Source organism: Rousettus aegyptiacus, unplaced genomic scaffold, assembly GCF_014176215.1.
Source record: "Rousettus aegyptiacus isolate mRouAeg1 unplaced genomic scaffold, mRouAeg1.p scaffold_m13_p_9, whole genome shotgun sequence".
In the NCBI taxonomy this organism is placed as follows: domain Eukaryota; kingdom Metazoa; phylum Chordata; class Mammalia; order Chiroptera; family Pteropodidae; genus Rousettus; species Rousettus aegyptiacus.
The window spans coordinates 44,934,156-44,959,259 of NW_023416312.1; the positions used below are offsets into that span (position 1 = coordinate 44,934,156).

Below are 25,104 nucleotides of genomic sequence, written 5' to 3' on the forward strand. Positions count from 1 at the left end.
AAGCACCTGCAGTCAATTGTCTTTTCTCAGAAATGAAATCAAAATTTTCCTACTTCCAAAAAAGGCCCCCTATCCAACTCCAGCCTCCTTTCAATCTCAACTTTGGCCTCACTACCCCCTTCAGCAAAAATATTGGGCCAATCAGTTATGAACTTCCTGGGAATGCCTCCAGTAATGGTGGACGTGACATTTTATGTGGACTTGGTATTTCAACCTTCCAGCAAAAACAACCAGAAAACCTTGACAAATTAAAAAAAAAAAACTTTAAAAGCATTAAAGAGCTAACAATCAGTGAAAAAAACGGGGCCAAGATCTGGGAGAAGAAAGAAACCTAGACTGTAAGCAATACAAGCCAGAAGAAAATGGAATGCTGTTTTCAAAAAGTGAACTGAAGGTGCTGAAAGAAAATAACTGCCAACTTAGAATTCAATTTCCCATAAAAATACCCCTCAAAAATTAAAGTGAAATTAAGACTTTTGGGACAAACAGCTGAGAATTTGTTACCAGCACATCCAACTAAAGGTTACTCTTCAACAGAAGAAAAATGATCCCAGATGGAAGATGGAGGAAGGAATGAGGATCAACAAAAATGGTAAATATGTATTGAGTATAAATGATAATAACAGAAATAATAATAATGTGGGGTTTTAAATATATAGAATTTAAAGTAATTGCAACAGTGGCAAATAGGGAGGAAGGCAAATAGAGTTAAAGTATCCTAAGATCCTTATACCAACCAAGAAGTGAAAAATTACTTTTGATAAGCCATGGGTGCTTGTAGTAAACACTAAAAGAATAATACATTAGTGTGTAACTATCAAATAATTTAGGAAAAATAGGAAATGATAGTTCAAAAGAAAACGAGAAGGGAGAAGCAAAAGAAAAAAGGCAGGAAAAGTAAAAATTAAGTAGTAAGGTGGCAGACTTAAACTCAAATATATCAGAATAACATTCAGTATAAACAAACTAAATCCTTAAATGAAGAAAAAAAAATGTTACACTAGGTAGAATAATTGCAACTATAGGCCACTACAAAAGATATGACTAAAATGTAAAAAATAGGGAATATTGGAGTGCAAAATATTGGAAAAGATACACCATGCAAACGATTACCAAAAGAAATTTGGAATATTAGACTAAGCAGATTTTAAGGCAGAAAAAAATGCTTGATAGAAGATTGATATTCCATAAGTTAAGGGTTAGTTTCATCAGAAAAGTAAAATAATTTTAATTTTGTATAAATACAATTACAATATAGCTGCGAAATAATTGAAACAAAAAATGTGAACCTCTTCAGCTTCCTGTAGTCCCACTTTCAAAATTATTCTTTTTATTTTTTAAATTAAATTTATTGGAGTGACATTGGTTAATAAAATTATATAGGTTTCAAATATGCAATTCAATAATATATCATCTATATATTGCATTGTGTGTTCATCACCCAAAGTCAAATCTCCTTTCATCACCATCCATAGGCAACCTTATTTTCTCCCTTCCAGATGTAAAGGAGGACATGTTTCCCTTTTCTAAGTATGGTCCTCTTCTCATGTCTTTCAGCACCTTGTTCTTTTCATTTACCTCTTTATTTTCCTTACCTGCACCTTTCACTGACTCTATATTCACACCCAAATCTCTTCCATACCCCCAAATAAAATAGTCCTTCATTCTGTCTCATCTTTTAACTATGTCATTGATTTTCTCCTTCACTGTTAAGCAAAGATCCCTAAAAGGACAATCTATGTTAGAATCCTTCACCTCCTATCAACTACTCAACCATGCTTCTGCTTTCACTGCAACATTTCACGGAGTTGATCATTGTTGAATTTATTTCTTCCATTGGCTTTGGTGATATCATACTCTCTGGATTCTTCTCCCAATTACCTGGCCATTTTTCTGTGTCTTTGATAGGATTGAGATTGTTTTTTGTTTTTTGGGTTTTTTTTTGTTGTTGTTGCTCCACAAATGTTGCTATTCTCCCATATTTTGTCCTGAGGCATTTGTTCATTTGTTTGTTTGTTTGTTTGTTTGTTTTCCTCAGTGTGGGTGTTTCTCAAGGTTTGTCCTTTGACTGCATATATCAGAATTACTTAGAGGCACTTAAAAAATGCAAATTCCTGAAATGGACTCCCATAATTCTCGAAACAGAATCTGTAGGGATAAGGCTCAGGAATGTGCAATTTTTTTTAACGAACTCTCAGCAATTCTGGTGTAGGCCAATGTTTCAAAAACACTCCATTTCCTTTTTCCTAAGGAAAGTTCAATGATTTTGAACAATTGTTCATTTCCTGATAACTTCTAATCTATATCTCTACCTAGACTTCTCCCCGAAGTCAAAACTCAACTATAATTAAACCTCTCACTCCAGAGGAAGAAGGCAGAGAGGCTATTTAGCTAAAGTCTGTAAGTTTTAAAATAGATAAATAATGTGATTATTCAAGCTGCAGAGAGTACTGCATTAACAGTCATGAAATTGAGGTTGTGGTCTTGGTTCTATCATTTACTAGCTTTGAAACATTATCAATGAACTAAACCCCACACAAGTTCAAACCCTCATTTGTGAAAATAAAAGGGTTGTAATAGAAAATCTTTAAGCCAGCTAACATTGGACAAGTTATTTGACTACTTTTAGTTTTCTTGGATGTATAAAGGAGTTAATGATATCCAATAAGTTTATCATGAAGAAAATTGAAATATGCTTAACATATAGAAAGTGCTCAATAAAATGAGAGACAGCACTGTTAGTTATTATAAAAAGAATCTTAGTAAACATTCTACTGCTTCATCTCTTAATAGGCTATTGTTTACAGTGCATTTCAACAAATTATCTTTTTACTTTCACAACTAAAAGTAGACATATGAATGAAATCCCACGTGTTGATTTTAAAAATTGATTTTAGAATGTTCATATATTCTAGAGGAATAATTATTTTCCTGAAGAAAAAAATTCGTTAAGTGTGATTTCACTGTCTTTGGAATAGAAATTTACTATAAATGTGTATTTAGATATGATAAACAAGCAAGATGAGCTTGTTCGGAAGAAAATAAATTGTGAGATGGCCTTTAAAAGAAAGAAATATTTTACCTTAAATTAGTGTACTCTAGAGTGGGAATAGAGCAATATTTTCACTTACTGACTGATTCATTAGTACTCTGCATGGTAATCGGAATGCACCCCATCTCTCAAGGAGTTCACAGTCTAACAGGACTGTAAAGTAAAAGTTGTTATTTTAATGTGCAAAGACAACAGCCTTTAATTCCTTGACCATGGGTTAATTCTAAATTAATCCTTCATAAATCTCTTTTTCAATTGTATTAAATTTATTGAGGTTATATTAGTTAATAAAATTATATGTTTCAAATGTACAATTCTATAATACATCAGTTGTATATTGCATTGCATTGTGCGTTCGCCACTCAAAGTCAAATCTCCTTCCATCACCATATATTTGACTCCCTTTACCCTAATCAACATTCCCTCCCCACTTTCCGTCTGGGAACCAATAAAATGTTGTCTGTGTCTATGAGTTTTTTTTTTTGTCTTGTTTGTTGCTATCAATTTCATGTCACACATGTGAGTGAAATCATGTTTCTCAAATTTTCCTGTCTCAATTATTTCACTTACATGAAAATCTCAAGATCCATCCATGTTGCAGATGGTAATATTTTATCTTTTCTTATGGTTGGGCAATATTCCTTTGTATATATGTGAAACATCTTTTTTATCATATTATCTATTGAAGAGCACTTCAGTTGTTTCCATATATTGGCTACCGTGAATAATGCTTCAATAAGCATCGGGGTGCATATATTTTTATGAATAGATGTTTTCAAAATTTTGGAGTAGATACCCAGAAGAGAGATTGCTGGGTTATATTTTGATGTGCACTTTCCTAATAGCTGGTGAAGTTGAGAACCTTTGCATATGTCTGTTGGTCATTGTATGTCTTCTAGGGAGAAGTGTCTGTTAAGGTCCTCTCCCCATTTTTAAATTGGATTGTTTTAGTTATTGAGTTGTATGACTCCCTTGTATGTTTTGGATATTAGACCCATAATGAAGGTGTCTGAAAATATCTTCTCCCATTCAGTTGGTTGCCTCTTTGTCTTGTTCATGTTTTTGTTTGTTTGTTTTTTGTTTGTTTGTTTGTTTTTGCTATGAAAAAGCTTTTTAGTTTGATGTAGTCTCATTCATTTATTTTGGCTTTGACTTCCCTTGCTTTGAGGTCAAATTCATAAAATCCTCTCTAAATCCAAGGTTCATGAGTTTAGTTCCTATGTTTTTTTTTATGCAGTTTTTTGTTTCAGGTATTATATTCAGGTCCTTAATCCATTTTGAGTTAATTTTGGTATGTGGTGATAGACAACAGTCTAGTTTCCTTCTTTTGCAGATGGCTTTCTGATTTTTCCAGCACCTTTTATTGAAGAGGCTTTCTTATTTCCATTGTATGCTTTTGGCTCCTTTGTCAAAAATTATTTGCCCATATATACAGGGCGTTATTCCTTGACTCTCAATTCTGTTCCATTGGTCTGTGTGTCTGTTTTTCTGCCAATACCATGCTATTTTGATTATTGTCACTTTGTAGTATAAGATTTCCTCAGGATAGGTTTGGCTATTTGTGATCTTTTGTGATTTCAAATAAACCTGGTGATATCATTTTTCTATTTCTCTAAAAAATGCCTTTGGGATTTTGATGTGGAATGCATTAAATCTGTATATTGCTTTGGGTAATAAGGTCATTGTAATTATGTCGGTTCTTCCAATCCATGAACACAATATCTTTTCATTTTTTTGTGTCCGCTTCAATTTCGTTTAATGTCTTATATTTTTCAGTGTATAGGTCCTTCACATGCTTCATTAGGTTCATCCCTAGATATTCTATTATTTCGGTTGCAATTGCAAAAAGAATTATCTTTTCCATTTATTTTTTCAGAAGTTTCATTGTCAACATATGGGAACATTATGGATTTTTGTATGGCATTTTGTATCCCGCAACATTACTTTGTTTATTGTTTCTAATAGTTTTTTTTTTATTATTTAGTGGAGTCTTTAGTGTTTTCTATAAAGCAAATCATATCATCTGGAAAAATTGACAATTTAGCTTTTCATTCCTACTTCGAATGCCATTTATTCATTCATTCATTCATTCATTCATTTATTGCATACTTGCTCAAGCTAGGACTTTCACCGCTATATTGAATAATAGTGGTGATAGCGAATAGTCTTATTTTGTTCCTGATCTTAGTGGGAAGATTTTCTAGCTTTTCACCATTAAGTATGATGCCAGCAGAGAATTTGTCATATATGGACTTTATTATGTTGAGGATCTTTCCTTCTGTACCCATTTCATGATGTGTTTTAATCATATATTGATGCAATATCTTGTCAAATGCTTTATCTGCATTGATTGATATGGTCATATGATTTTTATACTTTATTTTGTTCATGTGGAGTATCACATTAATCAATGTGAGTATGTTGAACCATCTCTGTGCCCCTGGAATGAGTGCAACTTGATTGTAATGTGTGATCTTATTAATGTATTGTTGTATCCGATTTGCTAGTATTTTATTTAAGATTTTTGCATCTGTACTTATCAGAGCTACTGGTCTGTAGTTTTTTTCTGTGTTTTATTTAACAGGTTTTGGTATCAGGGTAATGTTGGCCTAATAAAATGAGTTAAGAGGTTTTGCCTCTTCTTCAATTTCTTGGAAAAGTTTGAGAAGCACATGTATTAAATCATCTTTGAATGTTTGATAGAATTCACTAGTGAAGGCATCTTGTCCTGGAGTTTTACTTTTTGGAAGATTTTCAATGATTGTTTTAATTTACTTACTGTTGATCAGTCTATTTAGATTTTCTAGTTCTTTGTGATTCAGTTAGGGAGATTGTATATTTCTGTGAACGCGTCCATTCTTTCTAGGTTGTTGAATTTCGTCATATAATCTTTCATAGTATTCTTGTATGCTAATTTGTAATTTGATGGTATCTGTCATAACTTCTCTTTCACCTCCGATTTTGTTTATTTCTCTCTTTTCTCTGTTTTCTTAGTCTAGCTAAGGGTTTGCGAAATTTATTGATCTTTTGAAAAAAACGGCTCTTTGTTGCTTTAATTTTTCTATTGTCTTTTTGTTCTCAATTTCATTAAATATAACTGTAACTTTTGTTTTTTATGCTATTGTAACTTTCCCAGCCTGTTTTCTATTTTTTTATTTATTTTATTTTTTTTTAATTATAATTGACATATAATACAATATTATATTAGATTCAGGTGTACAACACAGTAGTTAGACATTTATTTAACTTCTGAAGTCATCACCCCCAATAAATCCAGTACTCACCTGGCACCATAGATATTACAGTCTTACTGACTATATTCCCCATGTTATGCTCTACATCTAAATGACTATTTTGTACCTACCTATTTGTACCTCATATTCCCTAACCCCCTGCACCCATACCCTCACCTCCTAATCTGACAGCCATCAAAATGTGTTCTTTATCTGTGAACTTGTTTCTGTTTTTTTGTTTGCTTATCTTGTTCTCGAGATTCCACATATGACGTTCATCTTTCCTGTTTGGCTTACTCTACTCAGCACAATACACTCTAGGTCCATCCATGTGGCAAATAGCAATATTTTATATGGCTGAGTAAGACTCCATTGTTTATATATACCACTTTTTTTTAATCCATTCATCCATTGATAGACACTCAAGATGCATCCATATCTTGGCTCACATAAATAATACTTAAGTGAACATATAGATTCACGTGTCCCTTCAAAGTAATGTTTTTGGTGTCTTCAGGTAAATACACAGAAGTGAGATAACTGGGTCCTTCTTGGCTCTTGTTTTAGCCTTTGGTTTAAAGTCAATTTTGTCTTATATAAGTATTGCTACCCAAGCTTTTTGTTTCTTTTCATTTTCATGAATCATCTTTTCTCATGCCTTTACTTTCTGTTCATGTGTCTTTCAATCTGAGGTGACTCTCTCATGGGCAGCATATGTAAGGGTCTTGCTTTTTTATCCATTCAGCCACCCTATCTGTTAATTGGAACATTTAATCCATGTACATTTAAAATAATTGTCACCATATGTAGTTACCGCCATTTTATTACTTATATTTTTTTCTCTTTTTTTTTTCTTCTTAAAGAAACTCTTTCTAACATTTCCTGTAATACTGACTTGGTGATGATGAACTCCTTTAGCTTTTTCTTGTCTGGGAAGCTTTTGATTCTAAATGATAGCTTTGGTGGGTAGAGTAATCTTGGTTGTAGGTCCTGGCTTTCCATCACTTTGAATATTTCATGCCAATCCCATCGGCCTGCAAATTTCTGTTTCAAAATCAGCTGACAGTCTTATTGGAGTTCCTTTGTAACTGCTTTTCTCTTGTTGCTTTTGAGATTCCTCTTTGTCTTTAAAATTTGGTATTTTAATGATGATGTGTCTTAGCGTGGGCCTCTTTGTGTTCATCTTCTTTGGAACTCTCTGCACTTCCTGGGCTTGCATGTCTATTTCCTTCACCAGGTTCAGGAATTTTTCAGTCATCATTTTTTGAAGTAGGTTTCCAATTCCTTGCTCTCTCTCTTCTCTTTCTGGTATCCCTGTGATGCAAATGGTACACATTGATATTGTCCTAGTGGCCTCTTAAACTATCCTCATTTTTTTTTGGATTTTTTTTCTTGTTGCTCTTCTAATTGAGTGTTTTCTGCTACCTTGTCTTCTCTATTGATGATCCAATCCTTTGCTACATCTAATCTACTGTTAAGTCATCCTAAGGTATTCTTCATTTCAGTTATTGTATTCTTCATTCTGACTGGTTCTTTTTTATGTTTTCTATATACACTTTTTGTTTTCTGTCTTTTTGTTAAAGTTTTCATTGAGTTTATCCATTCTAAGCTTAGGTTTATCAAGCATCCTTATAACCAGTGTTTTAACCTCTGCTTTTGGTAGATCGTTTGTCTATATTTTGGTGAGTTCTTTTTCTGGAGCTTTGTTCTGTTTTTTTATTTGGGACATGTTCTATTATTTGTTTGGTTGATTGGTTTTTGCCTTCCTATTTTGGCTGCCTACCTGTGTTTTTTCTACGTATTAGGTAGGGCTGATACGTCTCATGGTCTTAGTAAAGTGACACAGTCTTCTCTAGTCACCTGAGCTGATTGGTCAAGGTATATACCTAGTATGGGTTGTGTGTGCCCTCCTCTTGTAGTTGAGCCTTAATTGCTGTTTGCTCGTCAATGGGAGAGATTGATTCTTGGGCTGATTGATTGCGATGGCTGGCCATGACCAGTGTAGGAGCTGACACTACAGAGTAGGATTCATTTTAGCAGGGCTTTGGTGCTTGCCCTGACTGCCCCTTGGGTTTATTGTCCTCTGATGTAAACAAATGGAGTTCCAGATCAGATTGAATATGGCCACCGGGCATGCAGGCCATGACCTCCTGGAAGAGGTCCTACCACAGTCCAAGTTCAGCTGCAGCCTGTGCCCTGCCCAGGAACACATGGCATGAGCCACCAAGCAATCCACAGATGGCCACCACCTGTAATGGGCTTGGAGTGCCTCGAGTTGCTTAGCCACAAACCAAGGCCAGCTGCTGTTAGAGCCAGGTACAGGGCTGCTCAGCAAGAGGTAAGCAGCATGGCGAGGCCAGATGCTGCTTGCTTAGGTTTTTGTGAACCTTTGAGAGATTTTAGGAAAGTTCACAGCATGAGCTAGACAGGCTGTTTGTATGGGAAATTCACTGGAAGCGGCTTGCGTAGGCCTGCAATTTGGGAGGGGCAGGATCTCAGGGAATCACCAGGGTGGGGCAAGCAGTGCTAGTAACATTGATGGAGATTCAGATGTGGCTGTTTCCTCGGTCTGCAAACCAGGTGGGGGAGGGCTCAGCACCAGAACAATGGATTCTTCCAGCACTTCCATTTGCTGGAAAGCTGCCCCTTCACCCCTTGCTCTGAAGCCAGACAACACGGTTCCTCCTCATATGTCCCTGGTGCCTTTCAAGCTGCTGCACAATAGTTGGACTCAGAGCAAGTGTCTGTCATTGAGTATGTTTGTGTACAGGCCCCTTAAGAGGAAACTCTGAAACTTCCTTAGCTCTCCATCTCACTCAACCCAATCTTCACTGGTTTTCATAGCCAGAAGTTGTGGGGGCTTCTTTTCCTTGCACTGGAACCCTGGACTAGGGAGTCCGGTGTGAAAGTGGGACCTATTGATCTTTTGGGGAGGCCTCTGCAGCCAAGATATTTCTCCCAATTCTCAACTGCTACACACAGGGGTAGAACCAGCCCATTTCGTATCTCCTCTCCCTCACCAAACTCAAGGTGGTCTCTTCTGTGTGTCTCCAGTTGTAGGACTCCTGTTCAGCTAGATTTTGTGTGACTCTCAGTGATGGCTATTCTGTAGTTCAATTGTAATTTTGACATGGTTGGGAGAGGAGGCAAGCATAATGTTTACCTACTTCTCCATCTTGACCAGAAACCTCCCCCCCCCATTTTATTTTTTCTGCTGACTTTGAGCTTCATTTTTTCTTTTTTATTTCTTTTCTTCTAGTTTTTTTTTTAATATGTAATTTTTTTTTATTTGAGATGTGTCTTGTTTCTCGAGCTAGGCCTGTAATGGTATGAATTTCCTTCTTATTACCACTTTTGCTATATTTCAAAAGTTTTGATATTTTGTATTTTTGTATTTTTTTTGTTTGTTTCTATATATCTATTGATCTGTCTTGTATTTCATCTATTACCCAGTCGTTCTTTAATAGAATGTTGTTTAATCTCCACATATTTTTTTTTCCTACACGTAGTTTTTGTAGTAGATCTCCAGTTTCAAAGCAATATCATTTGAGAATATGCTTGGTATGATTTCAATCTTCTTAAATTCGTTGAGACTTTTTTGTCCCAACATATGGTCTATCCTTGAGAATGTTCCATGTGCACTAAAAAATAATGCATAATCTGGTTAGAATGAAAGGCTCTTTAAATGTCAATTATGTCCAGTTGGTCTAATGTGTCATTTAAGGGTGTTATTTCCTTTTTGATTTTCTGTTTGTATCATCTATCCATAGCTAAGAGTGGGGTATTTAGTTCCTCTATTCTAATTGTATTTTTGTCAGTTTCTCCCTTTTGTTCTGTTAGTGGCTGCTTTGTATATTCTAGTGCTTTCTTATGGGGAACATATATATTAATATGTGTTTTGTCTTCCAGATATATTGTCTCCTTTATCATTATAAAGTGGCCATCTTTGTCTCTCATTCCCTTTTTTATTTTTAATCTTTTTCATCAGATATAAGTATGGCTATCCCCCCGCCCTCATTTTTTTTTCTGGATGTCATTTGTTTGGAGTATCATGTTCCAACCTTTCATTTTGAGTTTCTATTTGTTCTTGCAGCTGAGATGTGCCACTAGAACGCAGCATATGGTTGGGTTTTCTTTATTGATCCAATCTCCTACTCTGAGCCATTTTGTTGGTGAGCTCAGTTTATTTACATTTAATATGATTATTGAAATATGAGGTTTTCCTCTAGTGATTTTATCTTTTGTTTTCTGATGGCTCAGTGTCTCCTTCATTTCTTTGTCCTTGTTTGTCAGCCTATTGTTTTAGTTTGTTGGTGTTCTATGATATTTTTCTCTGTTACTTCTTGTTTTATGTTATGTATCTCAATTCTAGATATTTTTGCTTGGTTACCATTAGGTTTATGTAAAGGGGTGTTTCAAATATACAGTAGTTCTTTTCTTTAGCATGTGTCTTATCTCTATTATTTTTTTCAAATTCAGACCTTTACTCCCTCCCCTTTTATTTATTTTTTGTTGTTGTTTCAAATTATCTCTGTTTTTGCTGTGAGTCATTTTTAGGTTATAGCAACTGTGTTCTTCTCTTTTTAAAATTTTTTTGATGTTTAACGGTTATGTAATTTTTTATAAGACCCTGTTCTTAATAAGGGTTGTGCTTTCCTGTTTCTGTCTGTTAGTCATCTTATAGTTTTATGTTTTTTGTCCCTTTGTTTCAAGTAGAATGACCCTCTTCATTATTTTCTGTAATGTACACCTTGTGGTAGAAGATTCCCTCAGCTTCTTTATATCTGAAAAGGTGTTTATTTCTCTTCCATAGCTAAAGGAAAGCTTTGCTGGATATATTATTCTTAGTCGGTGATGTCTCCCTTTCAATAGTCTGAATATATGATTCAATGTTTTTTAATTTGTAAAGTCTGCTGAAACATTTGATGATAATCCGATGGGTTTTCCTTTATAGATTTTTGTCTTCTTTTCCATGGATGCCTTGACAATTCTTTCTTTGCCTTTAATTTTTGACAGGTTTAATATAACTTGTCATGTAGAAGGCCTTTTTGGATTGAGATAATTGGATGTTCTGTTTGCTTCTTGGGTTTGAGGATCCAGTTCTTTTCATAGTTTTGGGACATTCTTGTCAACTATTTGTTTGAAAAGGCTCTCTGTTCCTTTCTCTCTCTCTCCTCTGATATACCCATAATACTTACATTGCTTTTTATGATGGTGTCAGATAGTTCTTATAAAGTTCTTTCATATTGTTTTTATTCTCAAGTCTCTCTCTTCTTCCATCTGTGTCATTTTCAGATTTCTGTCTTTGATATCAGTGATTCCTCTATCCAATCAGCTCTATTTTCTAAACTCGATATTTTATTCTTCATCTCTTTAATTGAGTTCTTCAACTCCAAAAGTTCTACTTTGTTCTTTTTTTAGAGTTTCAATCTTTTTGTAATACAAAAATATTCCTGTTGTTTATTGATTTTGTTTCTGAGTTCATTGAACTGTCAATCAGAATTTTCTTGGATCTCATTGAATTTTTTCAGAAATGCAATCTTGAATTCTGTCATTTAAATTGCATAGTTCTATATCTTTAAGTTTATTTTCTGAAGATTTTTTTTCATTTTCTCTCCGTGGTCTTGTCTCCTTGGTTATTCATGGTATTTGAGGGATTATTTCTCCACCTAGGCATTAATGGGAATGTACTCTGCTTTTTTTAAAAAAAATGCAAGTATTGGTATAAAACCAGTGAAAAAAATCATGATTTTACTACATTAAAATGTAAAATATCTGTTCAAACATCACAAACTACAAAAATTAGATATGGAAGTCACACACACATAAGTTCAACATCACTAGCATTAAATGCACCAATTAAAATAACATCATGATGACATTTTTATCTATAGAACTGACAAAATTATTTTAGATAGTGGTAATCAAGGTTCTAGTGAGACAGATACTATCATAGTAGTGATGGGAGACTAAATCAATAAACTTTCTGAAAAGAAATAATACCATTATGTGTCTAGAGCCTTTAAAATATGTTGAGAAATCATGGCCCAGAAATTATACTTCTAGAAATCTAGTCCAAGAAAATAACCAGATAGTTTTCTAAATAAGAATCTTTATCAAAACAATTTGCAAGAACCAAAATATGAGAAATAATCTGAACAAAAATAAAGAAAATTTTAATTTAGTAGAATTGTATAACAAAATAGCAGAGACACAAAAATCATATTTTGAAGGATATTTAGTAACATGGAGAAATGCTCTTATGAAAAGTAAAAAAACACATTATACTTCCAAATTTGTAAAAACTAAAATAGCAGTGATAATGAGGAAAAATGGAAGATTTAGAGTAATAGGGTAGGAATCAATCACTAAAACAGTGGTGTAATAAGGATCAGTTTGGGACACTGGCTCAGATACTGGGGAGACTGAGAGAAATCATTACCAAACTAATACACATGATAAGGTCATGTCATTGACCTGGCTCTCTCAAATAGAAATATATGCATTCTACTTTATACCTAATTCTTTTTATTTTTCTAGGCTGTATGGAAATATAATAGACAATTAGTTGTTTGCATTTACATTGTACAAGTCAATGAGTTTTTTTTTCAATTATAGTTGACATTGACATACAATACTATATTAATTTCAGTTGCACAGCATAGTGATTAAAGATATATATATATATATATATATATATATATATATATATATATATATATATAACTCAAAAAGTGATCACCTCACTAAATCTAGTATTCATCTCTCCCTTTACATATTTATTACATCATTAACGATTGTCCTTATGGTACATTTTATATCTCCATATGTATTTTGTAACTATCCATTTATACTTCTTAATCCCTTTCAACCTCCCTCCCATCTAGTAGCCCTCAAAATATTCTTTGTTTCTACGAGTTTGAATCAATTTTTGTTGTTGTTGTTGTTGTCTATGTTGTTCTTTATATTCCACATCTACATAAAATCATGTGATATTTGTCTTTATCTGGCTTATGTCATTCAGCACAATATCCTCTACGTCCATCAAGGCTACATCTTTCTCCATCCCCTCCTTTTAGTTTGTGTGTGTCTTTTAATCTGAAGCGAGTCTCCTGTAGGTAGCATATATAAGGGTCTTGTTTTCTTATCCATTCAGCCACTGTATCTTTTGGTTGGAACACTTAATTATTTTTCATTTGAGGTACTTGTTGATAGGAACATAGTTATTGCCATTCTTTATGCCTGTTTTTGATACATGGTTTTCTTCTTAAAGAAGTCTCTCCAATATTTCCTGTAACACTGGCTTGGTGATGATAAATTCCTTTAGCTTATTTTTGTCTGGGAAGCTTGTTATCTGTCCTTCAACTTTAAATGATAGTTTTGCTGGATTAAGTATTCTTGTTGTAGAACCTAGGTTTTAACACTTTGATTATTTTGTGCCAAGCCCTTCTGTCCTGCACAGGTTCCTTTGAGAAATCAGCTGCCAGTCTTATGGGTGCTCCGTTGTGGGTAACTAACTGCTTTTCTCTTGCTGCTTTCAAGATTCTCTTTGTATTTCACTTCTGGCATTTTAATTATAATGTGTCTTGGTGTGTGCTTCTTTGGGTTCCTGGTTTTGGGGACCCTCTGAGTTTCCTGGGGTTGTGTGTCTGATTTCTTCACCAAATTAGGGAAGTTTTCCACCATTATTTCTTCAAATAGCTCTTCAACTCCTTGTTTTCCTTCAGCTACCATTATGACACAGATATTTTTATATTTAATTGCACCCCTCATGGGATCCTTAAAATATTACTTTAGTCAGATTTTTTTCTTGCCATTCTGATTGAGTGTCCTTGGTTTCCCCATCTTCTATATTGGTGGTCCATTCCTCTTCTTTATTAACTCAGTTGATTCCCTCTAATATATTGTTCATCTCACATAATGTTATTCGTTTCTGACTAGTTCCCTTTTATAATTTCCATTTTTCTATTTTTATCTCTTCATTAAAGTTCTCATGAGTTCATCTACACTTCCCAAAAATTCCTTGAGCATCTTTATAACCAACGTTTTGAACTCTACATCTGTTATATTGCTTGGCTTCATTATTCTTGGATCTCTGTTCTTTTCTCTCATACGGTTTCTGTTTTTGTGTCTTCTCATTTTAGCTCCCTTTCTGTTTCTGTGTACTAAGCAAAGCTTGCAGGTCTTCTGGTCTTATTAGTGTGGCTTTGTGTAGTACATGTTTAGTGGTACAGTCCTGAGAGGGGTTCAGCTGCAGGCCAAGTTTAGCCCCAGCCTGTGTCCCTTCAGGGGGCCACCTGTTAAGATTCAGCAAACAATCCTCAGATGCTGTGCTTATAGTCACCTCAAGAAGCCACGCCAGATAGATATCAAGCCAAGCTGCCCCAGAGTGAGTCTTTGAGTTGACTAAGAAGCACCTGACTCACCATGTATACAACTGTATATGGCTTTGGTGGGGCCACGAGTAGGGGGAGGCAAAGTTTCAGGGAATCCACTGGGGAGCAATCCCCATTATCCAGTTTGATTATGTCTCAGCTGTGGTGGCGCTGCATCCAAACACTGAGAAAGGGGAGGGCTCAACAGAGAAACAATGGATATCGCCAGTACTTCTGCCAGAGAGAGAGAGCCTTGCCTCCAGCCCTCCACCCAACAAATCAGTTTTCCCCTGCAAGTCCCCAGTGCCTTCTGAGAAGCCAACCCAGTGCTGGTGCTCAGAGTGTGCAAGTCCATCATCACAAAAGTCTTCTGGCAGACACGATCCCTTTAAGAGGTGTCGGCAGCTGCCGGCTCCAGCTTTTGCAGCCTCTTTTCTACTCAGCCACTCTGGACAGTGCAGCCTAATGTCTTCACCACCTCCTGCCTTCTACCATTGTAGGGCAATTTCTTGTTTCTCTCCCTAGTTGTAGTGCTTCTGTTGATCTAGATCCAAGGCAACTATGGTTGCTGTTTGCTCCGTGTTTCCATCACAACTTTGATGTGGTCACAAGAGGGATGAACAAAGCTCTACCATCTATGATGTTTTTCCACTGCTCTTTTTTTAAAAATAAAATTTTAGTATTAATGTTCTCTCTTTATCAGGTTAATTAAAAGAGGTTTGTTTTGTTTTTGTTTTTTGTTGTTTTTAATTTTCCAGTAGGTGGTACACACGCCTCTTGCACTTTCCAGGCCTCTTGGATCTCTGCTTACAGTGAAGAAAATGTCTTTTATTTCCTGGGGAGGTATGTGTGTCTCCTCTGTGACCTGGCCTCATTGGTCTCAGGGTTCCACCCTATGGGAGAATATGGAGGATGATGGGGATTTGATCCTCAGAAGAGCCTTTGATATCCCAGTACTGCCTTAACAGCCAGATGCAGCGCTGGGGTTCACTGCTAGCTCTGGAAAGGTACAGGGGGCGGGAGGGGGCACATTCTGGGAGGATGGGGTAAGGCAGCCAAGCTCTGTGACTTAGCTTTCTGCCTGGCAATGGCAGCTACTAAAACACAGCTGTAGCCCTTTTATATTCAGTTTCTGCCTTGCTCTCTGTCCTGTTCACTGGATTTTGCCACATGAAATATGCTGATCACTTAGCCAGGACTACGTGGCACTTCAAAAAGTGTAAACCACCACCTAATTACCCCCCTATTCTGCAACCTGCAGGGAACTCTGGGCTGTATTCCCAGCACCCATCTTCAGCATTGATCTCTGATCCTCTCCCTTTCCTCCCCTCTTTCTCTCCCAGTTTGCCCACCTTCACATGTTCTGATGTGCAGATCTCTCATAGGTGTTCTCTGTTGGATTGTAGCTGTTTAGTTTGTTGTAATTTTAAAGGGAGAGGTCAGGGGAAATCCCTCTTGCTGCCATGCTCCTGATGTCACTATGGCCTCCATGGTTTCTGATGGGAAATAGAATGTTAATCTCATTGAGAGTCCTTTGTGCAAATGAGCCACTTTTCTCTTGCTGATTTTCTATATTGTCTCTTTCTCTTTGGTTTTAACAGTTAAATTATGATGTGTCTTGGTGGGGATCTCTTCGAATTTATCCTTTTAGGAGTTTACTGAACTTCCTGGATGTGTTTATCATTTTTCATCAAATTTGGAAGCTTTCACCATTTATTCAAATATACTTTCTTCCCTTTTCTATTTCCTCTGTAATTCTGGAACTACTATTAAGTGCATATTTGTAACACTTAACATTGTCCCACCAGTCTACAAAGATTTGTTAATTTTTCAAAATTATTTTACACTTCTTTCTCAAAATTAATAATCTCAATTGATTATCTTTAAGTTCGCCGATTCTTTATTCTGCCTATTCAGATTTATTCTTGAGCTGCTCTAATGAATTTTTCATTTCAGTTGTTATACTTTGCAAGTCCACAGTTTCTATTTGGTTCTTTTGAAATAATTTAAATCTCTGTATAAATATTTTATATTCAGTGAGATATGATTTTCATCCTTTCATGTATTTCTTAGAAATAGTCTATTTTCACTTATATGTGGTATATAGAACTGAAAGCAACAAACAAACAAGACAAACACAGGGAACTGTTTAGTGGTTATGAGAGGGAAAGAGGGGAGGGGGAAGGTAGGTAAGGGCAAAGGAGTAAATATATGTTGACAGAAGGAAATTTGACTTTGGATGGTGAGCACACAATGCAATATACAGATGATGTATTATTGAATTGTATACCTGAAAACTATATAATTTTATTAACCAATGCTACCCCAATAAATTTAATGAAAAAATTGTATATTTTACTTAATTGAACATATTTAAAACAGTTGGTTTAAAATTTTTGTCAAGTAAGTGCAATGTTTGGGCTTCCCCAGTAATAGTTTCTGCTAAACCCTGTGTGTGGGCTATATTCTCTTGCTTCTTTCTATTTCTTATAACTTTTTATTTTGAAAACTAGATATTTTAAGTAATGTAATGTAACTACACTGGAAATCAGATTTTCTTCCCTAGGGTCTGCTATTTTTGCTCTTTGTTATTATTGTTTGTTTAGTGACTTTTCTGAACAAATTCTTTAAATTTTATATCTTTGACATGTGTAATTAGTCATCTCTCTCCTCAATTACTTTAGTAGTCAGTTCATGATTTCACGGGAGCTTCCTTTAAGGCTTGGAACTAAGTTATTTCCCATTTTTTGCCGAGAACCTCTGTTCATGTTGGGTATGCCTTCAATATACAGCTAGGCAGTTGACAACTCTACCTTAGCCTTTATATTATGATTTGCCTGACCCTCAGTGTCAGCAAGAAGTAAGAATTTATGGCCGTCTAAAGTGCTTCCCAAGCAGATTCACGGTTATAGACATGCATACAGCTCTATGTCTACCCATGACCTTTTAAATTCCTCATAAGTATGTTGGAAATTACCAGAGTTCCTTTGAACATATCATTTCCCAGTTTTTCCTTAAAGCCTTTTGAATAATTTATCATTTGCCCCAAGTGTTATCTATCACCTCCGACAGCCATGATGTTAAATATGGTCTCTAATTGTTTTCAACAAATATCTCAGGGGAAGGATTTCATTCTGTATGAATGCCTACTCAGATCAAATAAAGATAGCCTCATGAGTGGAGTCTTCCGTGGAAACATCAGACAGGTCAAATAGTGACAGTTCTTTCAAGGTACTCCATTCCTGTTTTATCTTTTCTGGAAGCTACTAGAATATTAGTTTCACCATGATTTCAGGCTGTTGGTTTATCACAGACAGGGGAATGATAATAGGACGAGTGAAGATGCCTCAGAGATTGCTGTTCTTAGTGAGATTCCACCATTTTTCCTGAATAAATGTTCACTGATTACTGCCAACCTTTGGTTATTTTCCAGAGTCTGAAAAAAATAGATTCTGATCTTTATTTTTTTTTAATTTTCTCATTGCATTTAAAGAGGTAAGAATTTTCATAGGTTTATATTCTGCCAGTTTTACTGATATCACTCCCTTTCATATTCACTGAAGTAGAGCATTCCAAATCAAAGCCAGTAACTTAGAAGAAGTTTAAATACAGACCAACCTGTGAAGCCTAGTTTGAAATAATTTTTTAAAAAATCAGTTACCCATTTTGAGGTATTGAAATAACATTAAACCTGTGCTATCTGACATTCTACCTACTTAAATTAAAAGTTTTCTTTATTTTAAGTATAAATTTTTGGAAAAAGTAGACTGCTAATATTTTAGGATTTTTTTAAAAGACATTACATATTAGATTTATTAACATAAATATTATCAATCAGCTGCTTTCTTTTTATTATATACAAATGCTTTTGTTTGCAGTTGTAAGGCTGTTATGAAAATGTTAGCTTTTAAAATGAAATAAAAATTATAGAAAAAATGAGAGAGATTTTTTTTTCAGTACTATGGAAATCAGATATTTAAAGAATTTAGAAGGAAAGGAGATAGGCACATATGGCTCAAGTGTTTTCATGTTTCTTTGCCAAATAGGTGTGTTAGCTTTTGACTTAATCTTTATATAATGTAATAACAACCAAACTAGACTTTTTGTATTCTTACCCAGTATGGGTCATTAAGCAGAATATTGATGTTTATTCATTTATATTTTTGCACAATAAAATATATTGCTGAATCAGCAAAAATAAATTAGTATGTATTCATAAAGCATGGTCATATTCTGAGAGTGAGGCTGGTGAGAGTTGTTTGAATGGCTTGAAAAGTGAAATAAAGGTTTAGAGTAGTTTTGAAAGAATGGTAATTGGGAGTAAGAAAAAGGTGGATTGGCAGCACTGAAAGTCCAACCGAAATTCAAGAGGAAAAATCAGCAATTAAAAGTTGAATACGGAGCTAAAAAGCTGGGAGGTACATAGTGGAGCAGGAAAACGTTGATATTTAAATTCTTCTGTGACTAGAATCAAAGGGATAGAACTTTGTTGGTTTGGGTTTTGCTCTTTATTTGTTCATTTTATGCATTTAAATATTCTGTATTTCTGTTTCTGGATCTCAATTTGTTTAGCTAAATTCAGACAATTTTAATGATTTGCAAATTTGCAGAAAGATTTAAAGCAAATAACTCATTTTCATTTTGACAATCTTGTGGTAAAAAAGTCTTGACATGGAAAAAATAGTATCAATGTTAACAGAATAGTCACTTTATTTGGAGCAAACCAATAAAATACCTTGAAAAATACATCAATATTGAGTAAATGTATTGTTTTATCAAATTTTAGTTTTCTAGTTTTTGGAATGTGAATCCTCACATTTACAAATACTGAAATAGTTTAAATACCCTAAAATGGGGTTAAAATAGTATTGAGCACTGTCCTGCTATAGTTAATTATATCTAGATTCTAGGAAAAATAAATGATACTAGAAGTTTTAAAAAAAAAACCTTGAAAAATAAAAAGTCAAATGGTTAGTCTGTCTTCAGACACTAAAATTAGGTTTATTATTTTCCACCCTAGAGTTCATGGCTGACCTATGTTTCTAATATCATGTCACATAACTGTGTTCCCTACTAGGGAAATACAATAAACTTGTCATCCTTAGTATATTACTGCCATTTCTATCTATGCCATCATTCAGGTTGTTTTTTCCTCTTGAAACCATTATCAGCAATTTATAATTCTTTAATTTCTTACCACCCTTTTAAGTCCACTTAATAACATCCTTCATGAAGCCTTTAATATCATCTCTTGTCAAAAAAGTAATTACATTTGTTGAATAACTGCTTTATTGTTGTAATGCCATGTAGGTGTTGGTTTAAAAATAAACCCTCATTTTCTACATAATTGCACACACACAGAAATAATAGAAATACAGAAAAAATAAGTTTGGGTCACACTATTCGAAACCTATAGAACTTTTTAACCATAATCCCAACAATAACAACAATCCTAATAAAAATATTACTATATTTAAATAGCCATTAACATGTACAATTTAAAATAGTCCATCTTTTACAGCCTTATACTGCTTCTTTCGAGATGTTGGTCCTTGAATAAATTTGCTTTTTATAGGATTGGTTTTGTCTACATTAAAAATATGATTCAAGGGGAACCCGCTACCCCCAAAATCAGATTTTTGTTAATACAAAGAAAAGTATAACTTCCAGATCCTTAGATACCTTAACTTAGAGGAAAATGTATTGGTTTTTAAAGGAAAATAAGATACTTCTATAGGATATTTAGCACTTTATTAATGTCTTCATATATTGCTAAAGCTTTCTTTTTAGTTACAATAAAAGTTGCTTATGACAGCTTTAAAAAAACTAACATGCTGAAGAAAATTGTGTAATACAATTTCAAATTTATTCTCATACCATTACCTTTTTACCAAAAGACTATTATTATGTTTCTATTATTAAAAACTATTATAGTATTCCTGAATCTTATAATGCATTTTTATATCAGTACATTCTCAGTTCTTTGACTTTATTATTTGGTTTAGTTCAACAAAAAAAATATTGAACTCCTACACTGTGTTAAGAGTAAGGAACAAAAATAAATATGACAGTTTCTGCCCTTGAGATCCTGGCAATCTGATTAGTGATTGATTTATGAAAACTTTGCTAGTGCCTAGTTTCAAGAAATAGCTTGTTCTTTTAAAAATGTTTTCTGTGTATCTTCGCTTATGAAGAATAACATGAAATGCAAATTGACTTCCAAAATATCTCTTTTAAGTTTGTTTTTTGTAGCTGATTATATTACACATATCTGTTAAGATTCAGAAACTAACTTTGTAACAAACTTTTAAGAAAAATAAAAGTCCCGTCTTGTAGTATAGTGTATTTATTAATTAACATAATAGATTTAAAACAAAGAGAAAAAACATCTATCTTTAAAATGCTTGCACATTTTTTAAAAGGAAAAAAATTGTTATTAAAGAATGAAAACCGTAAATCTTTTAAGCACTAATCTGTAATATTGTAATTGTTCTATTAATATAAGGGAAAAACATGTCTGCCTATTTTTGTTATTATAAATCTATTATATATTATAAGATATAGTATACATTATAAATATATAATAGATAATATGCTATAATATGCAACTATTAAAATATTAAAATATGATTAATGTATAATATGCAATATTACATATCATAATACATATAATAGTATGCATTTATATGTGGTACACTAAACAAGATTCACAGCATTTTATGTCTAGCCTAAATATGAATTCCTTTTTTCTTTATCACATAAAATTAAATTTCGGAGTTTATTTTCAAATGGTTTATAGATTAAGTTGGTTTATCACCACATTTTTTAAATTGTGTGAAGTAAAAAGTGAAAGACCATACCCCCACAGGTAGTCACTGTTAACTCTTTAATACACATACTTCCTGACTTTTTCTAATTCATATATAGACCTAAAATTTAATTTTAAACCATATTATTTATTTTGACATGGGGTAATTTAGACAAAGAATGAAAGAGCAGAAAGACCCCACTCTACAAGCTGAAATAAAATAAAATGTAGCCCACTGTAACATTAAAAAAGTGTTACTCCCTTCTTGCATTCACCTGTATTGTTTTCAGTACTTAGTCTTGGAATAATAGAGATAATGGATTGCTGTTTTCAATTCTCTCACTATATTTAAGTGATATAAATAGTACATGGCTTCACTTTTATCAAAAACAATAAAATAATGGTTGAAATCCACTCTTTCTCTAAGACTTTTTTTTTTGGGTCAAAGCTGAAACCCATCAATTTTAATTTCAGCTGACTGAAGGGCACTTTTACCTACCAAGCTGTCTCTCATCAATTAACACTTGGGCTTTCTCTGGAGAAACCCTGCTAAGAATGTAAAATATGATATTATTAGATCACCATAACTATCAAAGTCAATAAATATGATTGACTTTAACTGTCATTATGCTAAGTGGGTGAAGATATTTTTTTAACAGCTAAGCTGAAAAGATAGCACAATGCTAGTTAACGTCCATAGCAGGAAAACAATGAATAAATCTGTGAATTATTTTTTACACATATGTTAAGTCTGTGTTTGTCTTAATTAAAATACTCTAATTAAAGGCACAGGTACTCACCCATCAAGGAAAATGGACTTAAGTTTCCAAAAGCATGTTTGAAATTTACCCCTCAGTTTTCACAGTAGGGACGTAACCAACATTTTTATGGTCTGACATGTCACAGTATTTAAGGCCTTTCCTAAAGAATGACTATCCTTCACTGTTAATATGTAGATTCATTAATTTGGTATTTTTCATATTCTGAAGACATACAGATAAGTATTAGTTGTGATGCCTATGTGCAGAACACTTCATTCACAATATTTCATTCAATCTGCACAATAACCATGTGAGGAAGGTATTAATAGTATCCCTCTTTTTACAAATGAAGAAACTGAGACTTGAAGAGTTTAACCTGCCCAAAGATACCTAGCTTATAAATGCCAGAGCCAGGATTCAAAACCACTGGTTCCAGATGCTGTGCTATTAACCAATATACTTAATTGTTGCTCAGATAGTAAAATCATTGATAACATAATGTAAAACATAGCAGTTGTTACTCTCTAAGATTGACCTTAATTATAAGTAAAATAGGTTCTCCAAAGTGTCTTATCTACTGTTAACGATGTATTCATTTATGTAATCAGTACACTCTTCCTATGTTAAAGCCTTTTTGATATGAACTGACCTACTTAGACTGTTAAGGTCAATGATTTTTATATAATCTTAGATGTTAATATCTTAAATTCAGCTTTGAAGTGGTAGTAGAAATAATCTAACTTTATACCGTCTAGTTGATTGTTCATACACACACACAAGTACCCTATTTTTCACGTCTTTTTTCCATTTAAATCTACTTTTTAAAGTGTACTAATATTGCATTTTTTCCAGGAATAGAAGAGAATCTAAGATGATCTAATGTATTTATGCATAGTATATTTCACCAAATATCCATATTAACTGAGGCAATGTTGATAGGGCACTAAGCCATAAATTAATAAGTTCATTTTTTATAAAATACTAAAAACAGAACCTGGAATATATAAGTGCTATGTAAGGATTGTTAAATAAATATATTCATATCTTTATAATACAAATTTAGACTTCTATATTTATTAGGATGGTTTAGTGATTAAAAGTGTGAGCTACAGCACCAGACTATTTGATTTCAAATCCCAATTTCATTACTTACTAGCTGTGTGACTGTGGCCAAGTTAATTTAATTCTCCAGGCCTTGCTTTCTTCATCCGTTAAATGTCAGAGCCAGGATTCAAAACCACTGGTTCCAGATGCTGCGCTATTAACCAATATACTTAATTGACCTTAATTATAAGGAAAGGTACCTAACTCATAAGGTCATTGCAAGGATTAAAAGAGTTGACTTAGAATAGAGACATATAGGAAGCACTCAATGAGTGTTAACTGCATATATGATCCCATTATACATGTGTACAGTTAATGATCTGATGTCTTTTCATAAAAACATTAAGGGGATAATTAGGATGTCTGACCCTTTCATAAACAACCATGTTTTCCTTTTAATAGCACATTAGGCTCAATATTTAATGGGCTTTTCACTTTCAGCCAATTGCCATTAAACCTGAAGCAATGAGTTTCTCGGTGGAACATGGACCTGACAATGCGATTCCAACTCAACATCTGTCAGTGGTGAGTGGGTTAAAATCTCTATTGTGAGCATTGGGAAGGTCACTATTGAGGAAAGAGACTCATAAACTTTACCATTCAAATAATATTCTAAATGTAGCTTGATTTCAGGGACCCAGATAGAATTTGTTTCATTACCATATAATTTGGAATCAAATAGAATCATGCTACCATGGATCTAGTTAAGGTTCTCTTTCAGTAATCCTATAAGAACACTTCAAGATTCTTTCATTCATTCAAGAATTTATTGACTATGCAGCCTAAAAGCTATTGATGACTGTCCGGGTTCTTCCTTTCCAGTGAAACATTGGCTGATATTCAACATTTAACTTTGGTTGACTCTTCCTTGAAACTTTATGTAACTATTATTTTTTTCCTGTAACCTTTTTATTTTTATACAATCCGATCATCAGTTACTTTTACCAGCTCTTATTTCTCAGAATTTTATACACAGCCCTTAAAAATATGACACCAACAAAATTTCAAACCTCATCTCCTGCAATTCCCTATCCTGGAGTCTCCTAGCCATACCAGACTACTCTTAACATCTGCAAATACTCCATATGTTCTCATTCCTGGTGCCTTTTGTATATATTTTTCTGTGTTCGGATTCCTTTCCTCTTCTTTCTCTGCCTCAGTAATTCTTGCTCATTCTTCAACATTCAGTTCAAATGTTACTTTTCTTGTGATACCTTGCCTGACATTGTCAGGTAGAATTAATCAGTTTCTGCTTTGTGGCCATGTGGCACTTTTTAAATAATACTGTTAAACAACTCATCACATTCTATCCTAGTCAGTCTGTGCCATGTTTTCTTATTGATTTTTGTTTTTATAGCAAATGCCATAGTCCCTTGAACATAGTTATGAATTTAATGTTTGTTTCATGATAGTCTTATTGAATATATGTAAGGATGGATGGATGACCAAGGTCCCAGAATGAAGCCAGGCAAGAAAATAATGAACAAGTGTGAATAAACTAAAGGTACCATTTTATCCACTGGTTTCAGAGAATAGGAAAGCAAAAGTCCAAGCAAATCCTGATAAACACAGTGGATTCTGCTGTTTTAAATTCAGTTATAACCATTCCTTCTGCCCAAGAAAAAGAAACCTTAGAATCCAGTCTTAATGATATGGGATCATTTACTCTTCCAGGATACAAATACTCAGGGACTACATATTAGAATGTTCCTGGTCCTTCTGACAAGATTATAAAATAATTAAGTTCTCCAACCTCCACTCTCACATTTAT

At 33.9% G+C, this 25,104-nt stretch overlaps 1 protein-coding gene across 1 annotated transcript in view; it reads left to right on the forward strand.

Moving 5' to 3' along the window:
- Positions 1–23,885, forward strand: part of LOC107519749 (connector enhancer of kinase suppressor of ras 2-like) — a 187,073-nt gene extending 163,188 nt beyond the window's left edge. The window contains exon 9 of the mRNA XM_016162728.2: positions 23,775–23,885. Within this exon, the coding sequence (XP_016018214.2) occupies positions 23,775–23,885 (111 nt within the window). The remainder of the gene's footprint in view (positions 1–23,774) is intronic.
- Positions 23,886–25,104: the final 1,219 nt, after the last annotated feature.